Here is a 23,835-nt window from a genome sequence, read left to right on the forward strand (position 1 = left end):
CTCGGTGAACAGTAGATTGGGCTAAGAAGTTATCCCTGATAGCTGTGTCATAATTAATTTTAAAGGATCCAGTAGGAGGAGGAGACCATTTCTCTTTAACTGGTTGAAACCCACCTTCCAAGCTGAAAAGTGCTCCAGACCTATCTTTTTGATAGAGTTTGCTAATCTCATGATATCAGGGATAATACCATCGTGATAGGCTTTATTCTTGCTAAACCAAAGAAGATCACAAAGAACAGCAGAAAAAATCTGAAAAATGTGAGCATCTGCAGGGGGAATACCAAAAGAGAGATGAGGGGAGAGGATGCCCTTGATCCAACTAGATAAAGAGAGGTTGGACCAATTTTGAGAAATAAGAGGCCAAAAGGATGACCTCCAAGCAACCCTAGCAAAAATGCAACTAAGAATAAGTGAGGCAGGGAGACCGCATCTGAATTGCATAGAGGGCAAAGCAAGTCAGACGCAAGAATATTGAGAAAGATGTTTAGACGAGCTTTTGAAGGGACTACATCCCAAGCTATTTTCTACAAAAAGAGTTTCAACCAATCATTAAGTTGCAACTTCCATAAGAGTTTCCATGATTTTGGCTCTAAAGGGGAGATGGCTGAAACTATCCTAGAGCTATTGATAAGATTAAAAGCTGATTTGGAAGAGAAAATGCCATTTGAGGAAGGGGTCCAAAGGAAATCAAAAGAAGTGGAATGACCAATTTTTATATTCAGAATTTCTCTAACACTAGAGGTCTCAAAAAGGGAGTTCAGAAGGGGAAGATTCGAAGAGGAATCTAAGGAAAAAAGATCACGAACAGAGAGAGCATAGAGTGGGAGAGGTGACTGAGATTTTTTGAGGAGGGAATAAAAGAGGGAAGTGAAGGAATCCAAGGAGCATTCCAAATGGACAAAGGGGATGAAGAGTGGATTTTATGATTTCTCCCCCCACAGACTTTGTGGATACCTCTCAAATGTTCTCAATTTGTGGTTTTTGGGGTCTTGTTTTTCTTAATTCAAGGACTTCTACATTGCCTTTTCCACTTGGTAGAAACTCTGGTTCCTTCTTAAACCACTACCCTTGCACATTCTCATGTGAATAATCAATCCTTTTGTAGTATTTTTTTTTTTCCCTAAAATATCCAGTTGAGAAAATCATACTGTTTTGCTATCTATGCTGGAACTTTATTAAAATAAATAAATAAAAAATATTGCACAAAAAAACCTATTTCTGGCCCTAGGACATTCACCAATGTATTTATGAAGTGGGGTAGGGAGTGAGCACACCAACACATACGCAAAAGATGAGAACGTAGAGATAGAGGGAGACAGCTTTTGGATTGCTCATACGAGCCTTAAACACTTTCAGCAGCTTCTTTTTTATTTTATCTAAATTTAGGAAACAAAACTATTCTTTGTTTCTCTATTCAAATAAATTTCCCAATAATTTCTCTTATCTTTTCCTATACTATTAAAGTATTATTTCCTTATAAAATACAAATTTTTTACATACCTTCACATTTTTTACAAAATCCCTACACAGTCTATAAGTCTCAATAGAAGACAAAAAGATGAGAGAGAGAAGAAAGCAATATTTTATGTTAAGTAACGGATAGGGAAGTTTAAGTGCTACTCAATGTTTAAGGAATGTATAGGGTATTTGCTGCATGTAGCTTTTTAAAAGAAAATTATAATTTTTCTTATATTTAGGAAGAGAAGAGGCTTTAAGGAAACTGTTAAGAATGCTCTTAATCATGTGACCATCTCAATGTCTTTTGTCTAACTCTAGAATCATGCATATGCACTCTGCTCAATCTATGCTCTTTTCCCTACCTCTTTAGTCATCATAAATTGAGTCATGCATCATTGAACTTTGTATAGGTAACCACTAACAAGAAGCAAATATATTACACACCCACCTCCAACAAAAATACAAACAAATCATTTATGCATCTAATGTTTTTTTAAAAATATATATATATATATATTTTTCTTTATTAATAATGATTGCTTATCATTCTTTTTGAGTTCCCCCTCTAGAAATTTATGTAGAATATAAAATAGTAGGAAAGAGAAAGCAGAGAGAGAACATAGAAAATATGGGGTGGATTGACCTTAAGAGGCCTACATTCACCAATGAGAGCTACCCTTTATGACCAAATTTGGAAAAACTGTGGTAAGTAGAGAGAATAGAAGAATGGTAATCAATCAAATCCTAAATGCACATACTTTAATATGGAAAATAAATCAAACCTAATATGGAAAGCACACACATATGGATATTGCTTTCTTTAACTTAAATGATTCTCAATGGAAAGTGTCATATTCTACAAATTAGAAATTCAAAAACAGAAGTTATCAATACATAAGAACAATGGTTTGAGCAGAGCAACTATATTCAGAATCAGGACACCAAACTATGATAGAAGCAGTGCATGTTCACTGAATTAAAGTATAAAATAAGGGCTGCATCATTCCAATAAGAATATATATATATACTTTACATATATAAACCAGTTGACATGGCTCAGAAATCCAACAAATATTATTGCAACAGCATTTGGCTCTTCAAACCAGAAGGGCACGAACAAATTTTCAAATTATGGATTAACTTCAATTATAACTTTTCCAACATTGGAGCTTGTGAAGAGAGAGCCTAAGCTCTCCAAGAAACTCTCAATTCCATGGTAGATTTTGAACTTGGAACTAATCTTGCCTTCTATTATGAGGCTCTGCATTTGCTTTGTAAAATCCCCGAAACGATCCAAATATGATCCCACCAAAAACCCTTCCATCCTTACCTCCTTACCTACTATATTCAGAAGATTTCTTACCCCTTCTCTCTCTGTCCAGATCTGCATCAAACAAACAAGAGGGCATCTTTAATATACATGGCCATCTCAGTACTAAACGATGCAAGTGGGTGTATATGTAAGCATTTAAAGGAATATGATGACATCAATGGTGTTGTAGCCATATGATTCACCTTCTTATATTGAGATATCATGCCACAGACCGGGATCCGTGCACGCACGTTAACATGGTTGAGGACAGCCTCAAGCATCTTACCACCAACATTGTCCAAATAAACATCGATGCCATCAGGGAAATACCTATAACATTAAGATACATAATTATGGGTCCTTCACAAGATGATATGCTTGTTATAATTATACCACTAGTTTATTTATAAAAAGATATCTTAACGCGAGTTAAACTTCATAGAGAAACATCTCTCAACTTCTTTATATATTATATCAATTATAGAAGGAAGAAAATGTGAAAAAAGTAATTACTTGCTTAAAGCAGCATCTAAATCCGTTTCTTTGTTGTAGTTAAATGCATCATCATATCCAAATTCCTCCTTTATGAGCTTTACCTAAGAATCACAAATAACATAAAGTCAACATAAGAAATTGGTAAGAACATCTGATCCATAAAGTAATTAAAAGAAAAGGTATGCAGTGTGATTTACCCTTTGATCTCTAATACTACCAGAATTTCATCAATCTGGGATTTAAACATGCCACCAGTTCCAACCTCTAAACCAACGATCACCACTAGTTTCCAAATTGTATGTCACTTTCCTTTTTTTACCCCAGTGTTTCCACTGTCCTTTTTCTTTCTTAGTAGCTCTTCATTAGCAATAATCCATGTATTTTGTTTCTTACGCATTGCTGGATCACAAGTCTGATGATGGTATGGCTAAACTTAGCAAGCAATAACAAGTTCATGTATATTTTGGAAGTTGGAGCATAATGCATGAGTTCTTCATAATATAGGCCGAAAATATGAAATATTGAACATCAAGAATATTTGCAAATACAATAAAACATAATAGATCCAATATAGGGAACTCAAACAAAAGTTACTTCAAAAAGAAAAAAACAATAAAAATGATTGAAATTAGTTGCACTGTTAACCAATTTTTTGTGGCTTCGACAATTTGTCGTGTTCGACACTATTAGATTATGCTAGCAGCTTTTCTAGATTTCCTAGATTCGGACATTGTCGAGATGGTTGATTCCAAACTTCAATCGAATTTTTTTTTTTTCTAGTTCATGTTCAGTGAATTCTATTTATTTTTTTACCATATTTCACCATGACAACCAAGAAAATGTATGGGACACATTCTACAATAAAAATACAAATACCTTCTTTATATTCTATGGTTTTAACAATCTTTCTTCCACATATATACAGATCAAAGCAGTGTTTCTAAGCTCTACTCAAATTTGGCTACTTGGACACAGAACCTAATTATACTAACTTAAACTAGTAAAGTACTTGAATGGAACAAGTAATTTCATAATCTGGCATAAACAAGAGTGTCCCTCTTGTTCCCTAATTTGGATATGGTAGTCATATATCTAGGAATAATAATTTGAATAACTACTGTGTGATATGAGAAGTTCAGTACTTGCTTTCAACTGAAGTGGTTGCTATGGGTGGCACTAAAACTCCATGTTTCCTATGGCCTCTAACCTTCGTATTAGACAGGCCTAAAACCTAATTAACTAGATGCTGCAGCAATATCCTTTTAAACTAGAAGGAAAGCTAAATATTGATGTATCTGTGCTTTTTCCAAATTTTTTATATAACTTGAGCTCGATGATAGAAAGCAAAAATTTGACAAATTATTGACAAGAAATTTACCTTGGCATGTGGGATTTTAAGAGTTCTTTTCTTCGGCCCAAAACCCAAAAGGAGTTGAATGTCCAATGTACTTTTGAGGCATAGATTAGGCCAAATTGTATTTAAGCCCATGGAGAGGACACAGATGCATAGGCCCACAATCTACATGGTGGAAATTGTGGGGGAGGTAGGTCTTGCATATAATACTTTTCAAAAGTCTCTTCACTGGGCCTACCACTACCAATAGTCATTGCTAAATGACTTTTAGCCTGACCAAGAAAAAGGACAACTTCTTAGCAGAATTTGAATTGGGTCCCCATTTCGCCAGGGTTTGAGATCCCCTCCAATTACTCAAAATTGGAGATTCTCATGTTACGAAATTGTGGCCCTTTATTTTAAATTCAATGGTCTATAAAATTTCAGCTGCTTTTGTATAACCGCGGCATTAAATTTTTATTTTGGCTTTTGTTTTACCGAGGTTTAAATGATTTTATAGATCATTGGATTTAAAATGAAAGGCCACAATTTCGTAACATGAGAATCTCCAATTTTGAGTAATTGGAGGGGATCTCAATCCGTTGGCCAGTCCTACTCCTCCTTTCAACATCACTACATAACACTCCAATAATGGTGTGGTTCCCAGCAGACCCACCACCAAAGGCAGATACAGAACGATTTGTTTGGTTCACATGTCCTTTCCTTATCTCGATCATTTGGTTGGCAAAAAGGTTGCAAAGTTTCTTAGTTTTCAAGAGAAGTGATAGAGAAAATCCCACCTAAATTTTGTTGGACAAAGATTTCCAACAATTCCGGAGGAAATTTTTTTAATCCACACTATTAAATTAATATATATTTTTAGAGCATACAATCTTCACATACATTTTTAAAAATAATCCGAAAGTTTGAAGCACCGGAAAGATATTACATTTACCATAAACATTCATGGTTTGCATCACATACCTTCTCATCCGAACCGGTGCTTCCGATGACCCGGCAACCTTTGAGCTTAGCCAATTGTCCGGCATACATTCCGACGGCTCCAGCCGCCGCTGAAATAAACACATTTGACCCTGGCTTTAGGTCTCCCAGCACCTCTATCCCCACCCACGCTGCAAAACCTGGTACCCCTGTAATACATAAAACAAATAACTTTAAAGGATAAAAATTTAAGCTTAAATAAATAATTCCAAGAAAAAACCCCGAAAAAGAAATCCCAGAAAGAAAATATTACCAAGAGAACTGAGAAAATCTGGCAGCGGAACCCCAGATGAAGGATCAACCTTCCGTATGAGCAACTCGGCTGGAACCACATAATGCTCAGCAACCGGAGAGAAAGGATTAAGGACAAGATCACCCTCCTTATAATTACTGTCTTTTGACCGAATTACCCTTCCAACACTAAATGCAGTTATCGCCTGCAATTTTTTAACATATACAAGCCTTTTCTTAAATAGAATCTTAATAAAAAATTAGGGTGAGAAATAGTTATTTAATTAAGAAAAGAAGATAGATATTCTCAATTTAAGAAACAGTATGTCATTTTCAGCCTAATCATATATTCTAAAACCCACGTTATTTTATAGATAATAATTGACTTTTTTTTAATGTTTTTTAGATTATTATTTAAAAAATATATATGATATAAAAATAATTAATATTTTGTGTTTGGGTTGTACACTAATGGTTTTGTTTTGAAGAGAAAAAGTATCATAAAACAAAATCACACTACTAAAATCTATAAATTTGAATTTTTAGGTTAACGTTTACAAGTTAGTGTAAGGTAATTTATGTGTTTTTGGGTGTTTTTTATTTTTAGTTTGAAAAAAAATAATCATGACATGGTATAAAAGTAAAAATACTGCAATTGGGTCTCGGTGTAAACCAAGTATTTTTCGCTCTCTAATTTGAATAAGGCACTTCGACTTCAAATACTCAAAAATAATATATATTTTTTCTCTCGACAAATTACACATTAATAAAACCACCACCAGATCTATCGACTTAGTTGGTTTTGTAAACTTCAGTGTTGAGTGGTCAAAGATGAGTGGGAGGTTTGGTAGTAGTAGGTTGTAGGTGTTTAGCTGGAACGAATGAAAAGGTTCGTATAATTGATTTGAATTCAAAATACGGTATTTTTATTTCTATTGAATTTGGTGTTTTTATCTAATGTATCAAATTTTTATTGAAGGCGGTAAAAGAGAATTTTTTACTAGGGAAGCTCAAATTATTGTTGTGGTTGTCGTTCCGGTGTTTGTTAATAAATTTATTTTAAAAATTAAAAAATATTAACAAACAAGACTAATTATATCTGATTTTATTCAATTTTTTTTTTAGCAGTTTTTTATCTCACTTAGCAAGTAGTATCAGGATTCGCATTCCTGAAATTCTTAAGGGAATTCTAGTTTCTGAAATTTCAGATCTAAGCTATTCATTTTTATTCAAGAGTTATTATCTTGCCACGTGTCTCATTACTAATAAAATAATAAAATAATAATAATTATTAATATCATTAAAAATTTATTATTATTTTTGTAGTATTGGAATACATGGCTGGATAATGACTTTGGATGAAAATAGATGGTTTGAATATAAAATTTCAGAAACTAGAATTCTAGGGGAGCCGGATCCGTAGTAGCATACTTGCTAATAATTGGTGAAAAACTTAGTAATGTTATAAAAATAAAAAATAAAAAATGAATAATTGGTGAAAATCTGAAGAGAATTATATTATAATTGTTTAAAATACCTCATTCAGTTTGAACTGAGGAAAGTAAAGGCCTTCGTCAAGACCAGTGAGTCTGGTACGTTGATACGGGTCAACGGAGATGAGTAGGTTCTGGACGACGACATGGCGGTCGGGGATGGAATCAACGGCGAGCGAAAGAGGGACAGTACGGAGTTTGAGATGATCGGAGGTTGGAACACCTTCTGGTGCGTAGGCCGCCAAGTACCATTCCCTGTTCTCTACCACTGCTTTCTCTTCATTTCCAGCTCCACCCATTTTCTCTGCCTTCTGTGTGTGTTGGAGCTGAAGAGACTAGTGGATGCCCTTTGCTTTAAGAGGTGGGTGATGTAACTGAAATGATGACATACCAACCAAGGTCGTCCTGGGTCCCCAACAAAATAAAAAGTTGATTGAACAGAAGGAGAGGTGAGAGGGGGGTTTCTTTTTTGGTAGAGAAGAATCCAAGTGTTTGACAAACCTTCTTCTTTTTCTTTTTTTCTTTTTTTATTCTATTGTGACGTGAATTTACGTGGAAAAAAAAGAAAAGAAAAAAAGAGTAAGAATTTTAGTATATAAAAGTTAAAAAGTTTTATTTTGTAATAATTCTTTTATTTAAATAGTAGTAAAAAGTGAATAATGTGATATAAAAAATAAAAAAAGTAAGAATATTTTGATGTTAATTTTTTTGAGAAAAAAAAGCGTGAATAGTGTTGGGGGAAGAGGGAAAGGGGTTGCCAAACAGTGTTTGGGATTTTTAACAGTTTTGTTGTTGAGATTGCCTGTAATTCTAATAGTAAATGTGAAAAAGTCTTTATAGAACTCATCTGTTTGAGTAATTTTTAGGCCGTTCAACCCTTATTTAAGTAGGTTAACCTCATAAAGGCTCTCTCATATTTACTATCGAATTACTAAGATTCAGGTAGGAGACTCTCTATTACAAACCCTTGCTCATAGAAAGAAAAACTTCACATAATTCTCTTAATTATCATTGCTTTTGCAATCACCTTCTCTAAAATTTAAGGCTTTCTTTGTTTTTGCATTTTATGAGTTTTTGAGTGTTTGGTGCGACGGAAAATAATAGTCAACAAAAAATGTTTTCGGTTTGACCGAAAAAGCTTATTTAATTTCTGTAAAATGGCTTTCATTTTTGAAAACTTTAAATCATTTTTTTTTTTAGTTTGGACATTTCATTTTCAGATCGACAGATCCAACTGAAACATTACCGAGACCTCGCTAGGACTTCACTGAGTCACCATCAAGACCCGGTCAAGACATTATCATAATTTAAAGTATAATGGTTACTGAGCAAGTGTCCATCGATGCATCACCAAGAAAGACAAAAATGTCACATGTTTAGGTTCCATCTCTTGTAATTTTCCCAACATGTACCAGTACACCAACTATCAAAGATTAGGTAGAACACTAATTTAAGGTAACCATAACAAATTACTGTATCCAGTATATGCTTTGGGGAAAAAAAAAAAAATTAATCATATCCATTAGATGGAGTACCATGGTGGACCTGATTAGAAAGAACGGGTGGAAGTTATACACCTACTCACATGTGGATGTGCTTGCAAGAAATGGGCAATAGATAGATTTGAGGGGATTTCTAAGGTATCATGATTAACGTTAAATGTCACTTTCATGTTTTCTTTTTTTTTATGTTCTTTTAAAATTAATCTCATTTTTAAAATTATTATTTAATCAAAATTTAATAATAATTTATCGCAAATTCGATAATAATTTTAAAACCATATCAGTTTTGGAGGAATCTAAGAAGGACATTCCCAAATCCCCTTATGCTTTTTTAATTTTTTAATCGAGTTAGAAATAGAGAAGTATTTTTTCTATTAAAAAAAATAATAATATAGGAATAAGATATAAACGTTTTGTTTGAGAAATTAATATCTTTGAAAATACTTAAATAAGACCACAATATAATAAAAAAATTTAAGTTAATAGTTTGGAGCCTAACTATATTATATTAATGAATGACATTGTTAATATGACAATTTGGTCTTTGTTGATGCTATATTAACATCATAAGATTCTTTTATATTTGTTGTCAGATTGAATTGCTGAGATCTACAAGTAAGACTTTTCTACTTCGTACCAGGGATTCTCTCACAACTCCAACAACTTTTTCTACAAAATTGCAAGGAATTGTATCCCAAATTCACATCAAACAATATTTGGAGCGTGTTTGAGATTGTGATAAAAATACTACAAGAATTTTGGTTTTTAGCAACCAATTTAATAGCGATGAGTCACTAATAATTTAAAAATTGTTGCGACGGCATATAGTCGTCACGACTCACGAATACAAACAGCATGATGTTTAAGAAAAAATTCTAATAAATACATGACAATACAAACTTTTTAAAGTAAAAATTTAGGTGGGATTTTCTCTCTTACCTTTCTGCCAACCAAAGGATCAAGATAAGGACATGTGAACAACAAACCCACACTGGATCTGCCTTCATCTTTGGTGGGGTGTTTATGGAGTGATGTGGGAAGGAGAGAGGAGGTTAAAATTTGGTAGACATGGACTTTTGAGAAGTATATTTATATCCAAAACCTACCTCCCCCATAATTTTCCACTATGTGGACCCTATGCATCTGTTTCCTTTCCATGGGCTTAAATACAATTTGGCAGAATATCATGGCCTAATCTATGCCTCAAAAGTACATTGGACATTCAACTCCTTTTGGGTTTTGGGCCAAAGAAAATAACTCTAAAAATCCCACATCCCAAGGTAAATTTCTTGTCAAATTTTGCTTTCTAAGAGAATAACAAATGGATTATTACTAAGAGAATTTACTATCAACCACTCCTTCCTTGATGTGACAGTTAAAATTATCATTAGATAAAAATGATTTTCACTACCATATATCGCATCTTTACTTTCTTTTCTTTTTTTTGTAAACGGACTTTCAATAAAAACTAGATAAACCAACAAACTACAAGGAAATTGAAAATTGAAATTAAGGGGGAGGTGGATCTTTGCCACTTCAAATGGGGAGAGATGATGGGGGAAGAAAGTAAGTGGGAATGCAGTCAGAATGAGCTCTGGCCACGGCCCAATACGCTACATGGGAAGCGAAAAAGTTGGCACTTTTGTGTATTTTTTGAGCCTCCCAAGTGGAGGAGGCTGGGATGAAAGAGATGGAATCTACAATGACGTTAGCAAACTTCCAATCTTGAACAATGGCTAGATGTTGAAGAGCAAAGATGACCACAAGGGAGTCCCCTTCAAAAATGAAATGTTGAAGTTGTAGAGAGGATGCTAAAGTTGAAGCAAGGCATGCTGCAAGAGCCTTTCCATAGTTTGGATCACATGCAGGATTAATTTGTGAGACAACCTTGATGGTGCACTCGTTGGAGTCTCAGCAAACAGCAAATTGGGCTAAGAAGTTATCCCTGATAGCTGTGTCAAAATTAATTTTAAAGGATCTAGTAGGAGGAGGAGACCATTTCCCTTTAACTGGCTGAGACCCGGCCTTCCAAGCTAAAAAATGCTCCAGAGTTGTCTTTTTGATAAAGTTTGCTAATCCCATGATATCAGGGATAATACCATCGTGATGAGCTTTATTCCTGTTAAACCAAAGAAGATCACAAAGAACAGCATAAAAAATTTGGAAAAAGTGAGCATCAGTAGAGAGAATACCAAAAGAGAGATGAGGGGAGAGGATGCCCTTGATCCAACTAGATAAAGAGAGGTTGTACCAATTTTGAGAAACAAGAGGCCAAAAGGATGACCTCCAGGCAACCCTAGCAAAAATGCAACTAAAGAATAAGTGAGGCAGGGAGTCCACATCTGAATTGCATAGAGGGCAAAGCAAGTCAGAAGTAGGAATATTGAGAAAGATGTTTAGACGAGCTTTTGAAGGGACTATATCCCAAGCTATTTTCCACAAAAAGAGTTTCAACCTATTATTAAGTTGCAACTTCCATAAGAGTTTCCATGATTTTGGCTCTAAAGGAGAGATGGCCGAAACTGTCCTAGAGCTATTGATAAGATTAAAAGCTGATTTGGAAGAGAAAATGCCATTTGAGGAAAGGGTCCAAAGGAAATCAGAAAAAGTGAAATGACCAATTTTTATTTTTAGAATTTCTCTAACACTGAAGGTCTCAAAAAGGGAGTTCAGAAGGGGAAGATTCTAAGAGGAATCTAAGGAAAAAAGATCCCGGACAGAGAGCATGGAGTGGGAGACGTGACTAGATTTTTTGAGGAGGGAATAAAAGAGGGAAGTGAAGGAATCCAATGAGCATTCCAAATGGACAAAGGGGATGAAGAGTGGATTTTATGGCATGCTCCTTGGGCAATAAGGCTTTGGGATATAAGAAAGCCTTTCCAAAGCCAAGAGGTTGAAGAATGGTAAGAGAGGGAGAGAAAAGAACAAGATTTGAGATACTTACCTCGCAATTGGGACACCCACAGTCAAAATTGATATGCATATCGTATCTTTACTTTATGCATATGTTGTTCTGTTACTTGTGGTTTGGTAAAGCTGATAAAGAAGGAATTTGGATATGATTATGCATTCAACTACAACAAAGAAAAGATGTTTCTTTATGAAGTTTAACTTGTGTTTTAAGATATTTAGTACTGAGATGGGCATGTATATTAAAGTTGCCCTCTTGTTTGTTTGATATGGATCTGGACAGAGATAAAAGGGGTAAGAAATCTTCTGAATATATGCATTGCTTCAATTCACAGGAACAATTTTTTTTTTTTTTTTTTTTTAACAGTAACAATTTGAAAGAGACAAAATAAATTTGCACTCATCTTGTTAAGGAATAGATCATTGTTTGGTGTCCTGTTTCAGAACAGAGTTGTTAGACCGAACCAGTGTTCTTATGTATTTGATAACTTTAATCATTCAAGCTAAAGTTCATACTAACCAAAACAATCTTCAAGGCCTAATACCCAAATGATTGTATAATTCCAGTATAAAAACATAAGGCCCACAATTAACCATTAAGGTAATTGTACAATAAAAGTTAAAGGCTCCAACATGGTAAAAATTTAATAAATAGCTTCGAATTAAGGCCTCCAAATTCCAATTAATAATTGTACAATATAGGTTCTTTCCATGTTGGTAAAACGTTTTAAAACTCTAATATGGTAAGAAGTTCATAAATAATATCTAATTAATGCCCTCAATTATGGTCAAGAAAATAATTTTACAATATTAGGGCCTTAAAAAATCTCACACATGAAAATGGTAATTTATTGAGTCTAAACATATAGTCATTTTTTTTTTTTTTTTTTTTTGACATGTCCACACAAGACGAGGGGAGGGGATTCAAACTAGTAACTCCCGCTTCATGAAGCATAATCTTCAGCCGATTAAGCTACCCCTTGCGAACAACATATAGTCATTCTATTTCTTCTATGTGTACAATTCACATTCATAAAGAATAGACTTTCCATGAAAGTTAATAATTAAGCCCCCAACATCATAAATTGTTCAACTTGTATAAATTCTTGGAATGTCCACTTGTTTACTTTCACATTTTCACATTTATGAAAGTCCAACATGTCTAACTTTCTCCAATATGGCAATGTCAATTTCAATTACTAGAAAGATGGAAAATCTGTCTCCAATGTGCTCCACATCAATCTGAATTAAATGTTTAGAAGAATATAGAAAGTCTTGAATATAAAACTTTTTTTTTAACATGTCTACATAAGGGAAGCGAAAAATTCAAACTAATGACCCTGGTTTCATGAAGCGTGACCGCTAGTCAATTAAGAATTATTACACTGTAATATGGCTCATAACTCTTATGAGATTTTATTCCTATGAATGCATATGCTATGGTAAAACACTTATGACTTATGCGGTCAACATATTTTTTATAAAATTATTTCCTTTCAAAAAAAAAAAAAAAAGGGTTTAACTTCTATATGGTCCTCTGCGTACATGGCTTCTCATATTATTGAGGTGGCAGAAAATAAGAAAAGAATAAACGCTAGAAGGAGGGCTTGAACCTCCGACCTTGTGGTTAACAGCCACACGCTCTAGCCAACTGAGCTATTCCAGCTTAGATGTCCTATCAGCGAAAGCATCTTACTTATGCCTATAAAACACAACCTTCCTTCGCTAATATTAACTGGCAGAGATTTTCGCGTTTAGGCAATTAGGCCTAATCGTTTTTTATAAAATTTTAAATAAATACCGTATAAAGCATTTTTATTTTGCTAGCCAAACTTAGGGAAAATTATAAAATCAGCACATATGATTTACCTAGTAACCAATTAGTTTTAAGTGATTTCAAAATGAACTCAGAGATCACTGTTATGCCGATAATGTGATGCGTTAGAGCCAATAAAATTATGACACGTGTCATTTTTAAGTCAGTGTCACACTAACAAAATCTGTGACATTAACTTAATTAAGATTACTAGTGTCACACTAGCAATCTTAATTAACTCTTGAATTTCTAACAAAGATTAATCCAATTATTGATTATGATTGCCACATCAACGTTACGAGATAAAATGTGGGATAAAAATGTAATTTTCAACATTGCTCTTCTCATTCTACTAGCCAAATTTTATATAATTATCTCTTTTCTCAATTTTTTTAGGAAATAATATTCAAATAAAATAATAAAAATTGAGGCAAAATGCAAAAAAAATAAAATAAATAAATAAAAAACCAACCTTATCCATTAGCCTCACCAAATTGCTGATTTTGATTTGGTGAGTCAAGGTGCTCAACAACTTTGATGTGCACTATTCACTCACAAGAGAATAAAAAATCAATAAAATTTCTCTCCTTTTTTTTAAAAAAAAAAAAAAAAAAACTATTTCCTCACATACTCCATTTTGCTCATTTCTCTTCAATTGGATGAATGAAATGGAAAATAAACTTTGGTAGAGATGGATGAAAATTGAAGAGGAAATGGTCTTATTTATATTTAAAACTTTGGTTGGGAATAGACATATTTTTTGACAAATATGACTTAGGAAAATACGAATTTTGTTAAAATATGACCATTAAGATAAGACAAACTTTTCAAAAATGTAACCCTAAAGAAAAAACAAATATTAAAAAGTATAAATATTAGAGAAAGAATAAAGAAATATTTAAAAAATAATGCTTTAAATGAAATAATGAATAAGGATAGCTAAATAATTAAAAGTAAATAATTAAATTAAAGAAACGTGATTGTTTTAGTTATTTTGGATAATAAATTCGGCGAGGCTACTTTAAATAATCTAAATGATTAACAAAAGTAGATTATTTATTTTATTTATTTTTTTGTAATAACTAAAATGAGAGTAATTTTAGGTGACTTACTTGTGTTATACTAAGAATGATGTGGTTATTAAAATCACAATTGGGCTTGTGATTGATCATTATTGAATTTTGATCGAATAGTGATTTTAATAATCACATTATTTTTAGTAAGATACAAGTAAGTCCTTTAAAATTACTGAGAAATGAAGAGATGAGAATGCTCTTAAATGCAAGAAAACAAAATTTAAAAAGTAATAATAAAAGGGGAAAAAAAAAGTACCATAAATGGCTACCTTACAACTTACAAGGTGGAAAGGGAGAGAAATTGGAGCCCAAGATGGTATGAAAACAGCACAGATACACGTCAGCTTACAGGAGTAAAAGGCAAGCCAGGTTGGAAGGCAGTGAAAAGTGAGCACCATCCTTCCACTTAAACCCCACCAACTCCCCCCTATGCTTGCATTTTTCTCATTACTTTTCCCAAGCTCCCACACTGCTCACAATTCTCTGGGCCTCACCGTTCTTCACATCAAGGTACTCATCTCCTCTCTCCCTCTCTCTCTCTCTCTGTGGGGTACTCATCTGTTTTAACTGTGTTTGTGAGTATGGAGATTGACATTACTTTCTCCCAACCAACTCACCAATCTTCACATCAATGCACTCAATTTTCTCTCTGTTTGTGTGAACGAGGGTGGTCTGTGAATGTTGAGATTGATGAGTAGAAGCCCAATGAATCCCTTGCATGTTATATCTATCATCTATGAATATACATAGATTGTGTTTGACACTGCGATTTGGCATATCAAAAGTTAAATAATGTAAAAAATATGTGTTTAGCAAGAGGGTACATTTTTTTTATACTCGATTGTAAAGATTAAACTACGATTCTTTTTAAAAAACGCTTAGCTGCGTTTTTTAAAACCATAAATATCCATATTGATTGAGACCCCACCTTGTTGTTTCTCACATTGATCCCCACAATTTTACCAGGAAGCATGCATATTCTCAGGTACACACTAAGAAAAATGTTTAATAGGATAAGAATGCCTAGCAAGGCATGTGTTAGAGTCCTCTTAAGATTAGAAATCCATTGAAGATCTTGTTTTAATTGGTCTCAAGTATTTCAGAAATCCATTGAAGATCATGTTTTAATTGCTCTCAAGTATTTCAGTTTAATAGAGTTAATACTTGTCAAGTAAAGGTGGTTACAAGTAGAATACACACTGCATTTGAAATGCCTTATCATGTTACATTTGAATTCCAACTAAGATAATCTCTTGGAATGTTTGAATTAGAAGCTGATTTCTCTTGTACTTCGATATATTAGGAGTCTTATTGTTGGATGTAAGTAGTGCTAATAAAATATGATAAATGCTATTTTGTATTCTCCTAGCATTTTTTCAGATATAGTCCATTGATGTGGCATACTTAATCCACTCTTAGATTAATCTTAAATAAAAAGGGGAAAAAAAAAAAAAAAACAATGGTAGATTGAGCTTGTCATGTCGGCTTGTATACTTGGAGAATGCAAAATAGCATTTATCAAAAAGTTTATTTACAAACCCTTGGTTTGAAAGAGTTTCAAACTCCTTCTAAAAATATATCTTAAACTATCCGGACTTGATATTCAAGTCCATAACAAACTAATTGTCCATATTGAATGCAATTCAAACAACCCTATAGAGAGGGGGTTACGGAGCCTACCTGTTCAAGACAACTGAGTCCTGCAATCCCCCTCTCTCCAAGGTTGCTTGGATTGTATGCAATTCAACTGTTTATGATTTTTTTTTTTTAATTAATAAGTTAAGCATGCACTTAGATAGAAAATAATTATGCATCTACTTGATCTTAAAAAGCAGGTCTTTATCCTCCCCCCATTTTGCACTCGATCTTAAACCCATGACTTTATCCTCCACTCTGTTTCTTTTTTTCTTTTTCTTTTTTTTTTTTTTGACGTAAAGAAGAAACATCATTTGAGTTGATACTTACTGGCTGATGCTCGTTTATGGTTTTCATAAATCTGAAAGGGTTTCCATTAGTTGAACAAAAACTCATAACATGGGAAGCAAGGCACCAAGCTGGGCTGATCAATGGGGCACAGACGGCTCTGCTGACAGAGATTATGATGACAAGCTCATGACCAAGGTAGGGAACGGCAGCAGCAGCAGGATGGTGGAGGCGAAGGCCGCCGCTTCAGCCGGACTTGTCAAGGCCAAGGCAGCCGCAGCGGTGGGCGCCCAAAAGGTGAAGAGCGGAACCTCGGCGGGGATTAAATGGGTCAAGAATCATTGCCAGAAAAAGGCCTCTTCTAAATGAACAAAGATTTCTCCTTGGATGAATGAAGAAGACTTGGGGCCAAAACTTTGTCATTTGATTAGTTGTTTTCCTAACTCTTCAGTAATATCATGCTTTATGGATGTACATTATTAATATTGTGCAACTTCCGTTTCATTGACATAGCACCATGGCACTGCTAGTGAGCTCCACCGTAACGACGGATAGCTCTTAGTTGGTTACGGGGATAACATAGACATTACATAGATGGTCGAAAAAATTACATGAAATCTCCTACAGGATTTTTTATACGGCACCTAAGCCAAATCCAGAGAGATGGCAAAACAGGCATCAATCTCAACAAAAGCTCATCATTTTGATGGCAGATGTCTGTTCTTTTTCCCAGCAAGCATAATTGGAACGGGAACCACATTAGAATTTCCCGGAAATACAGAGACACATTCATAAAGTTACACAAACATTTCAATTGCTAAAAATAGTCATTGATCCAAACCGTGGTAACTTAACAGCGAACATCAAACTAACATAAAAGAGAGTCATTGATCCAAGAACATTGAGCATAAGAAACTGTAGAGCATTTACATCTAAATCTAAAATTCCATCCTCTTTTCATATTCTTTTGCAAGTCCTATTCACATTGATGTGGGTAAAACACGTTTTCAGCACAACCCAAAGGTGTTCTCCCCGCTGTAGGTCATATAAAGGAACCCATCTTCATCCTTATTTTCCTCATAAATTGCAGACATCATAGCCGCTGGCAATAACAGACCATAGTGAAAATTATAAAATCAATAATGAATGTGCAATAAATTGATAATAAAAAATAGTGACTTTTATGTTACCGGTTGGTGGTAGAATGTTCTTGACGAAGATGAATATAGCCTTCTCAGGACTTAACTTGATCCTCTTCCGGACCACATACACAAACTGACCAACAGTCAAATCAGCAGGAACCAGATATCTAGATTCATCAAAATGGGGGGGTTCAGATTTTCGATAAATGAAAAAGAATGTAAAATGCATGGAAAGTAAACAAACAATAGATGGACACAAATGTTCTAAATCCACTCAAGATCTAAACAAAAACTAGAATCAATTTATGCAATTGTTACTTGTGTCCCCACTAGTAAACTCTTAAAACACATTAAAAATGTCCATAATTCTTGATATCTTAAAGGGATTAATGCTGAGAAAAATAGAAGTGAGTACACTATAAATAGAGAATAAATACACAAACAATCAGTAATGTAACTTAAAGTAGCAAGCAGATAATAGCATCAGCGAAAAGGATATAGGACTTGTTTTTCAGAAACCTAGTAGAGTTCTTAACATTGTTGATAAAGGGTCCGTTTGGAATGCGATTTCAATAAGTGCGATTTTAAAAATTGTGTTTTTAAAAATTGTGTTTTTAAAATCGCTACTTTTTAAAATCGCACAGGCGTTTGGTAAAACATACTAAAAAGTACTTTTTTTATCAATTGAATGTTTGGATAACATTAGCATATAATTGCGGTTTCATGACCAAATTACCAATAAGGATGAACAATACAGAAAAAAAGAGAAAAGAATGGTTTTAAATATATTTTAGGTGGGTATTCTTGGTATTTTTTTCATTCTCGTTCTAAAAAAGGTAACTATTGCGCCAAATATCTTTTTAATATAAATCGTGATTTTGTTTTAAATTCGCACTTTTTTCAAATAAGCACCCTCTAATCAGCTTATGGAAATCGCAGATTTTTTTGCGATTTTAAAATTTGCGTTTTTAAAATCGCAATCTCAAACACCCTAAAGTTGCGATTTAGTTTAAAATCGCAGATTATTTTTTAAAAAACGCACTCCCAAACACACCCAAAATGATTCATCAACATTTTCCATCAAACATTACTTTATGTTCTCTAGCATCCAGAAACAGCAGAGTCCAAAAAACACTTGAATCACAGAGTAAAAATAGCAATAAAGAAAGGCACAATCTTTCTAGAAGAAAGCATTTTCTGATTCTACAACATATCAAGATATCATACATATTGCAAAGTAGTAAAACAATAGCTAAGAACAACTGACTTTTTCTTATCGATGTCAGGCACATCACTCTTTTCAGCCCTTTCTACAATCACCTACACCACACAATCATTTACCCCATATTAGAATTAAAACTAAAACTCACACACACACACAAAAAAAGAACAATCATACTGGTATTCTATCAGGGTACTTCTCTCTGATGCGAGCAGCTTCTGCATGCCTCCTTTCTGGGCATATAGAAGAACACAAACATTAACACATATCAAAGGATAATCCCCCAATGGTTGTACAATTGCAAAACAAGCATTACACGACATAATTTAAGCACAAAAATAAAAGAACTCACAATTCTCATTCATACCCAAACACAGTCTACAGGTTGAAAATGCTAAAATTTTACAAAAGTTTCCATGAACTCGTGTCCAAAGAAATAAATAAAGCATTTTTGTTGAATTTTACAAAAATTTTAACCAAAATTTGACAATTGCAGAAAACCCAGGTGGCAAAACTTTAAAAAAATCCAAAATTTGGAGGACACAAATTCATAAATATCAGAAATAAGCCTACCAATAAACTAGACCAGAAGACAAAAAAAAAAAAAAAAAATTAAAATTAAAATTTTCTTATTGAAATTTACTAATAATAAATAAATAAATAAATTAGTAACAATAAAACAAAATAAAAACGAATTACCAAGAGGGTGTTCCATCTTAAAGGAACTCTTGGCCATGGCGACAAAATTCTGCAACAAAATATATATAAAAAAACAGATCAGGGTTTGCCATTTGGAGAGCACTCGATCAAACCAAATCATTTAAAAATAAAAATAAAATCTTACCAAATTGGAGAGAGAATGAGAGGGTTTTGGTTGAGATCCCCAAAACAGAGCCGAGAAAAGAGCGAAAGGGACAAATTGCACTGCAAGTAAACGAAGAGTGGAAGACCCTTTCTTATATAGGAAGTTTGCAGCATTGGCAAAACGATTTCGTTTTAATAAACATCTTCGATTCGACGCTTTAAGCTTAAAACTACGTCGTTCATGCCTTTTTACTTTCTTTTTATTTATTTATTTTTTTTCACTTTCGCAGTTAGTAATACTGCTAGCCACATTCAATACAATATTCTAAAAGAAAAATGTTAGGGGTCAATAAGTTTTTCATATTTTACTCATATTTTCTTATAAATTAAATAAATCAACCATTAAATTTGAGAGCATAATCAAATCGTATTTAGATCCATCTTTATTTTATAAAAAAAATCTATTGATTATTAGACTTTGTAAGTCAACTTTGTAGAATATTTATGTGTTATGTAGCATTACTTTGACCAGTAGCTAGGTGACTTAATTGACTGGGTTGATAGGATCCATTCATTGGCTAAGTAGAATTAGTAATTTAATAAGAAAAATGTTAAATTCTATAATCCTATTCAACATTCAACTAAAAAAATTGTTTCTGGTTTTTATTTGTAAAGTTTCGTAATTTAAAGATAGTAGAGAGAGAGATAGACGAGAATTAAGGTGGTTCGGCCAATAGCCTACATTCATACATCAAAGCTTTTTGTTAACTAAATCGTTTATTGATTTAAAGTGATTTGGGTTATGATTGTTGTTAATGTAGAAGTAAAAGAGACATATAACATTCAAACTCATTTTCTATAAATAAATTATTGTATGCAATTAAATAATCAATCAAATATGTAGTTAAGAAAAGGCTTTGATGTGTGGACGATGACTCTAGGCCGAACCATCTTAATTCTCACCTATGACCTGCGTCCATACATCAAAGCCTTAATTCTCTCAATTTCACCTTACATCGTATACGCTATTATATCTCTAAAATTAAATCTAATTTATAAAACTCACCCTTTGCATTTTAACTTTATGAAAACAAATGGTGAGTAGCTTTTTTAGTAATTAAAGGGCGTCTAATCCAGGTTAAGATTTTATGCATCATAAGCTAAGACGCAAGGAATAATAGTATATGCATTTTTATTTTATTTTTCCTTTTTAACTTAGAAGAGATTTAATGAGTGTGATAGAATCTGTAAGATTTGATTAGGGTTAATGAGATATAATTTCTATAATTAACTCTAGTTTTTAAGTTCAAATTATACCTTTTTCGCTATTTCAAACATTTTATAACAAATAAAAAAAATAAAAAATAAAAAATCCTCTACTTTACAAAGACCCATTGGCCTTATGATTTATGAACCCAGATTGCCATGTTCGAATGCATCTCACCTTCCTTCTGTGATAGAACTTTATCACAAGCCAATCCTTCCAACCTATTTTTATCGTCTAAATATGTGACTTTGGGCCGGATAAGATTATATAGATTGCGATCCCGTGCAATATCTAAGATATTGATATTATAGAGATGTTGTAATTTTAATGACCCAAATTCTACAGGTCATATATTAGGTCAAAAATAGTTCCACACCTCATTTTCAACCACTTAACCACCCACCGCCGCCTCTCCTACAACTCGTCAGTTACCTCTTCACAAGTGTCGAACTCGTGTCCTATCATCTTTTACGTCGTTATCCCGTTGTGCAAGTTTTCAACTCGTCGGTCACCTCTTCACAAGTGCCAAACTCTTGTCCTATCATCTTTTATATCATTATCCTGTTGTGTAAGATAACAAATCATCTCTGATAGCGGCTGAACCACCCCTTTAAGCCAATGAAGCAAGTCAATCCCCCTTAGTTAAGGTTTGAAAGCCACCCGACAATGCCTCAGCAATGATAGTGTTGAAGTAGTACAATCCACTATGTGAAATTGTTGTCACCCATAGAACTCAAAGGCTACTCCACCAACATTTTACTTAGGAGGGTCTCAAGTGGAGCCCCACCGGGGCACCGGTATACACAGAAGTCCCCTGGGTGACCCATAACCAAAAATGGGAAAGCAACCTTTGAGTCCAAGTGTTGGGTTCCTTTAGGTTCAGTCACATATCTAACTGCGACCGATCAGTTGGCCCATGGGCCAAGCTCAATAGGCCTCAACCTTTGAGTCCAGGTGGTGGGTTTCTTCAGGTTCAGACAGAATTTTTTTTCTTCAGGTGGTGGGTTTCTTCTAATTCTCTTAAAGATTTGAGTATGTTTGTTAATATGTTTTGATAAGTGTTTTTTTTTTTTTTGAAAAAGTGTTTTTTTAATGTTGACATATTGGCGAGAACGTTTTTTAAGTGTTTTGTGTTTTAATTTTTTTTTTTCTCTAATTGAATAATGTTGTGTTTTAATTGTTTGTTAATGTATTTATCTTTATAACATACCGGAAAACAAAATAATTAACGTTGTTGTCACAGATTCTGTTTGAATATTAGGTCCCCATCCATTAAGGTGATTGAACATTGATTTTCTTTTTCTTCACTCCATTGTTGCCCCCAATGACACTCCAGAATGTGACGGCCAACATAGATTTAAGGTGATGTTTCAAATGCTGGCCTAGACAATGCCAACTCATATGCATAAATCTTTCGGCCAGTCCTTTCCTCTCCTCTATGCCTTTGAAAGAAGAATTTTGGGATTGGGATTGGGTTAGAGACAGCTAACGTGAGAGGATAGGTGGGCTCTTTACATGTTCAGACTATCTGAGCAATATCTGGACAGTAATTCCACTCGTCCAATTTTTGGGACCCTCTGTTGCCCAATTCATATTTTGAATTGCACTATACTGTTAAATATTAAAATAGTATTTAGAATATAAATAGTTTTAGTCTCATAGATAAATATTTTACAAAATAGTTTGAGTAAAATCTTATATATATATGAACTCAATAAAATACCCTAAAAATAAATAAATAAATAAAAAAGTGAAAAAAATGAATTTGAAACTAACATGTACAGAAAAATCTTGATGGTCCTTAACGTTTATGTATGATTTAATTTTCTAAAGATTGTGACCAAAATCTGTTTATATATATATATATATATATATATATATATATATATATATATATATATTGTATTGCTTTGCAAAACTAGCATCAACCATGAAACTTGTTGAATTACTCTCTTTATTGTCATATTTGGAGTATTGCAACTTTTGTTATATTTTTGTTTTCAAACTCACGTAACAGTTCATATTTTATTGAAATCAGAGCTATGTGAATTGACACGTGGCAATCTACATTAATTTAATGGTTAATATGATATGTGAAATGTCAAGTCAATTTATTAGAGAAACTCCTTACAAGACTCTTGTCAAGTCATTCGACTATTCATTCATCAAAAAAGTTAATTTTCTCTCTCCGGGAGAAAGACTTTTTCAAGCTCTCAATTTTCAATTGACTTAAACATCGAAGCTATTTCTTGCTTGCCTGCTCACTCTCACAATAACCTAAAATTGGCCGTGCAGATTTCAGAATCCCATTAACTTCTATTTGTTGTCCACGTGTTTCTAACTCTTGTATTAATCCAAAGTGGTCGGGTTCTTTCAAGACCTGTTTACACTTTGATGGGAAGAAGACAGCCATAATATGGAAACTGTTTTGAAATAGTAGTTAAAAAGAAAGTGCTGATGAGGTGCATCTCCTACAACAGGACAAAGAGCATGAAAGCAAAGGATAACAATTAGAGCCAAAAAAGTGGCGAGTTTTATAGATTGGATTAGCTAATCTGGCATATATGGCACTTCTCAAATCGATTGGTATATATATATATATATATATATATATTGGTTGCAAAAGAGATTGAAGAACTGAACCTACGAAGTGCATCATGGGAGCTAGGTTGAGTACAAAAAACCAACAAAAAAGCAAAGGTTTCTGTTGTTGCCGTTGACACATAAATGCTGATTGAACAAAACCAACATCCCTCACCCCTCTACTCCATCATCCATAAATGCTACATTAAAAGCACCAGATTTGTCTCCGTGAGCTTTTTCACGATTCTTGTACCTTGTTAAATTAA

General features: G+C 33.5%; 2 protein-coding genes and 1 non-coding gene across 3 annotated transcripts; all 3 read right to left on the reverse strand.

Moving 5' to 3' along the window:
- Positions 1 to 2,407: 2,407 nt before the first annotated feature.
- Positions 2,408 to 7,732, reverse strand: LOC132181047 (2-alkenal reductase (NADP(+)-dependent)). The gene is made up of 6 exons (XM_059594090.2): positions 7,369 to 7,732; positions 5,854 to 6,037; positions 5,583 to 5,749; positions 3,284 to 3,366; positions 2,974 to 3,100; positions 2,408 to 2,842 (listed from the first exon to the last, which is right to left on the reverse strand). The coding sequence occupies exons 1-6, from the start codon at positions 7,621 to 7,623 to the stop codon at positions 2,588 to 2,590; spliced, it is 1,071 nt and encodes a 356-aa protein (XP_059450073.1). The 5' UTR covers positions 7,624 to 7,732; the 3' UTR covers positions 2,408 to 2,587.
- A 5,596-nt stretch (positions 7,733 to 13,328) lies between these two features.
- TRNAN-GUU (transfer RNA asparagine (anticodon GUU)) lies at positions 13,329 to 13,402 on the reverse strand. Its single transcript has one exon. It is a non-coding gene; the product is annotated as a tRNA-Asn (tRNA).
- Positions 13,403 to 17,337: 3,935 nt separating this feature from the next.
- LOC132180969 (autophagy-related protein 8C-like) lies at positions 17,338 to 19,861 on the reverse strand. The gene is made up of 6 exons (XM_059593987.2): positions 19,760 to 19,861; positions 19,615 to 19,663; positions 19,093 to 19,148; positions 18,961 to 19,013; positions 17,742 to 17,860; positions 17,338 to 17,653 (listed from the first exon to the last, which is right to left on the reverse strand). Exons 2-6 carry the CDS (start codon positions 19,649 to 19,651, stop codon positions 17,559 to 17,561), a joined length of 360 nt encoding a protein of 119 aa, XP_059449970.1. The 5' UTR covers positions 19,652 to 19,663; positions 19,760 to 19,861; the 3' UTR covers positions 17,338 to 17,558.
- Between the last annotated feature and the right edge of the window lie 3,974 nt (positions 19,862 to 23,835).

The sequence above is a fragment of the Corylus avellana genome, chromosome 5 (genome assembly GCF_965113065.1).
Source record: "Corylus avellana chromosome 5, dhCorAvel1.hap1.2, whole genome shotgun sequence".
Lineage (NCBI taxonomy): Eukaryota > Viridiplantae > Streptophyta > Magnoliopsida > Fagales > Betulaceae > Corylus > Corylus avellana.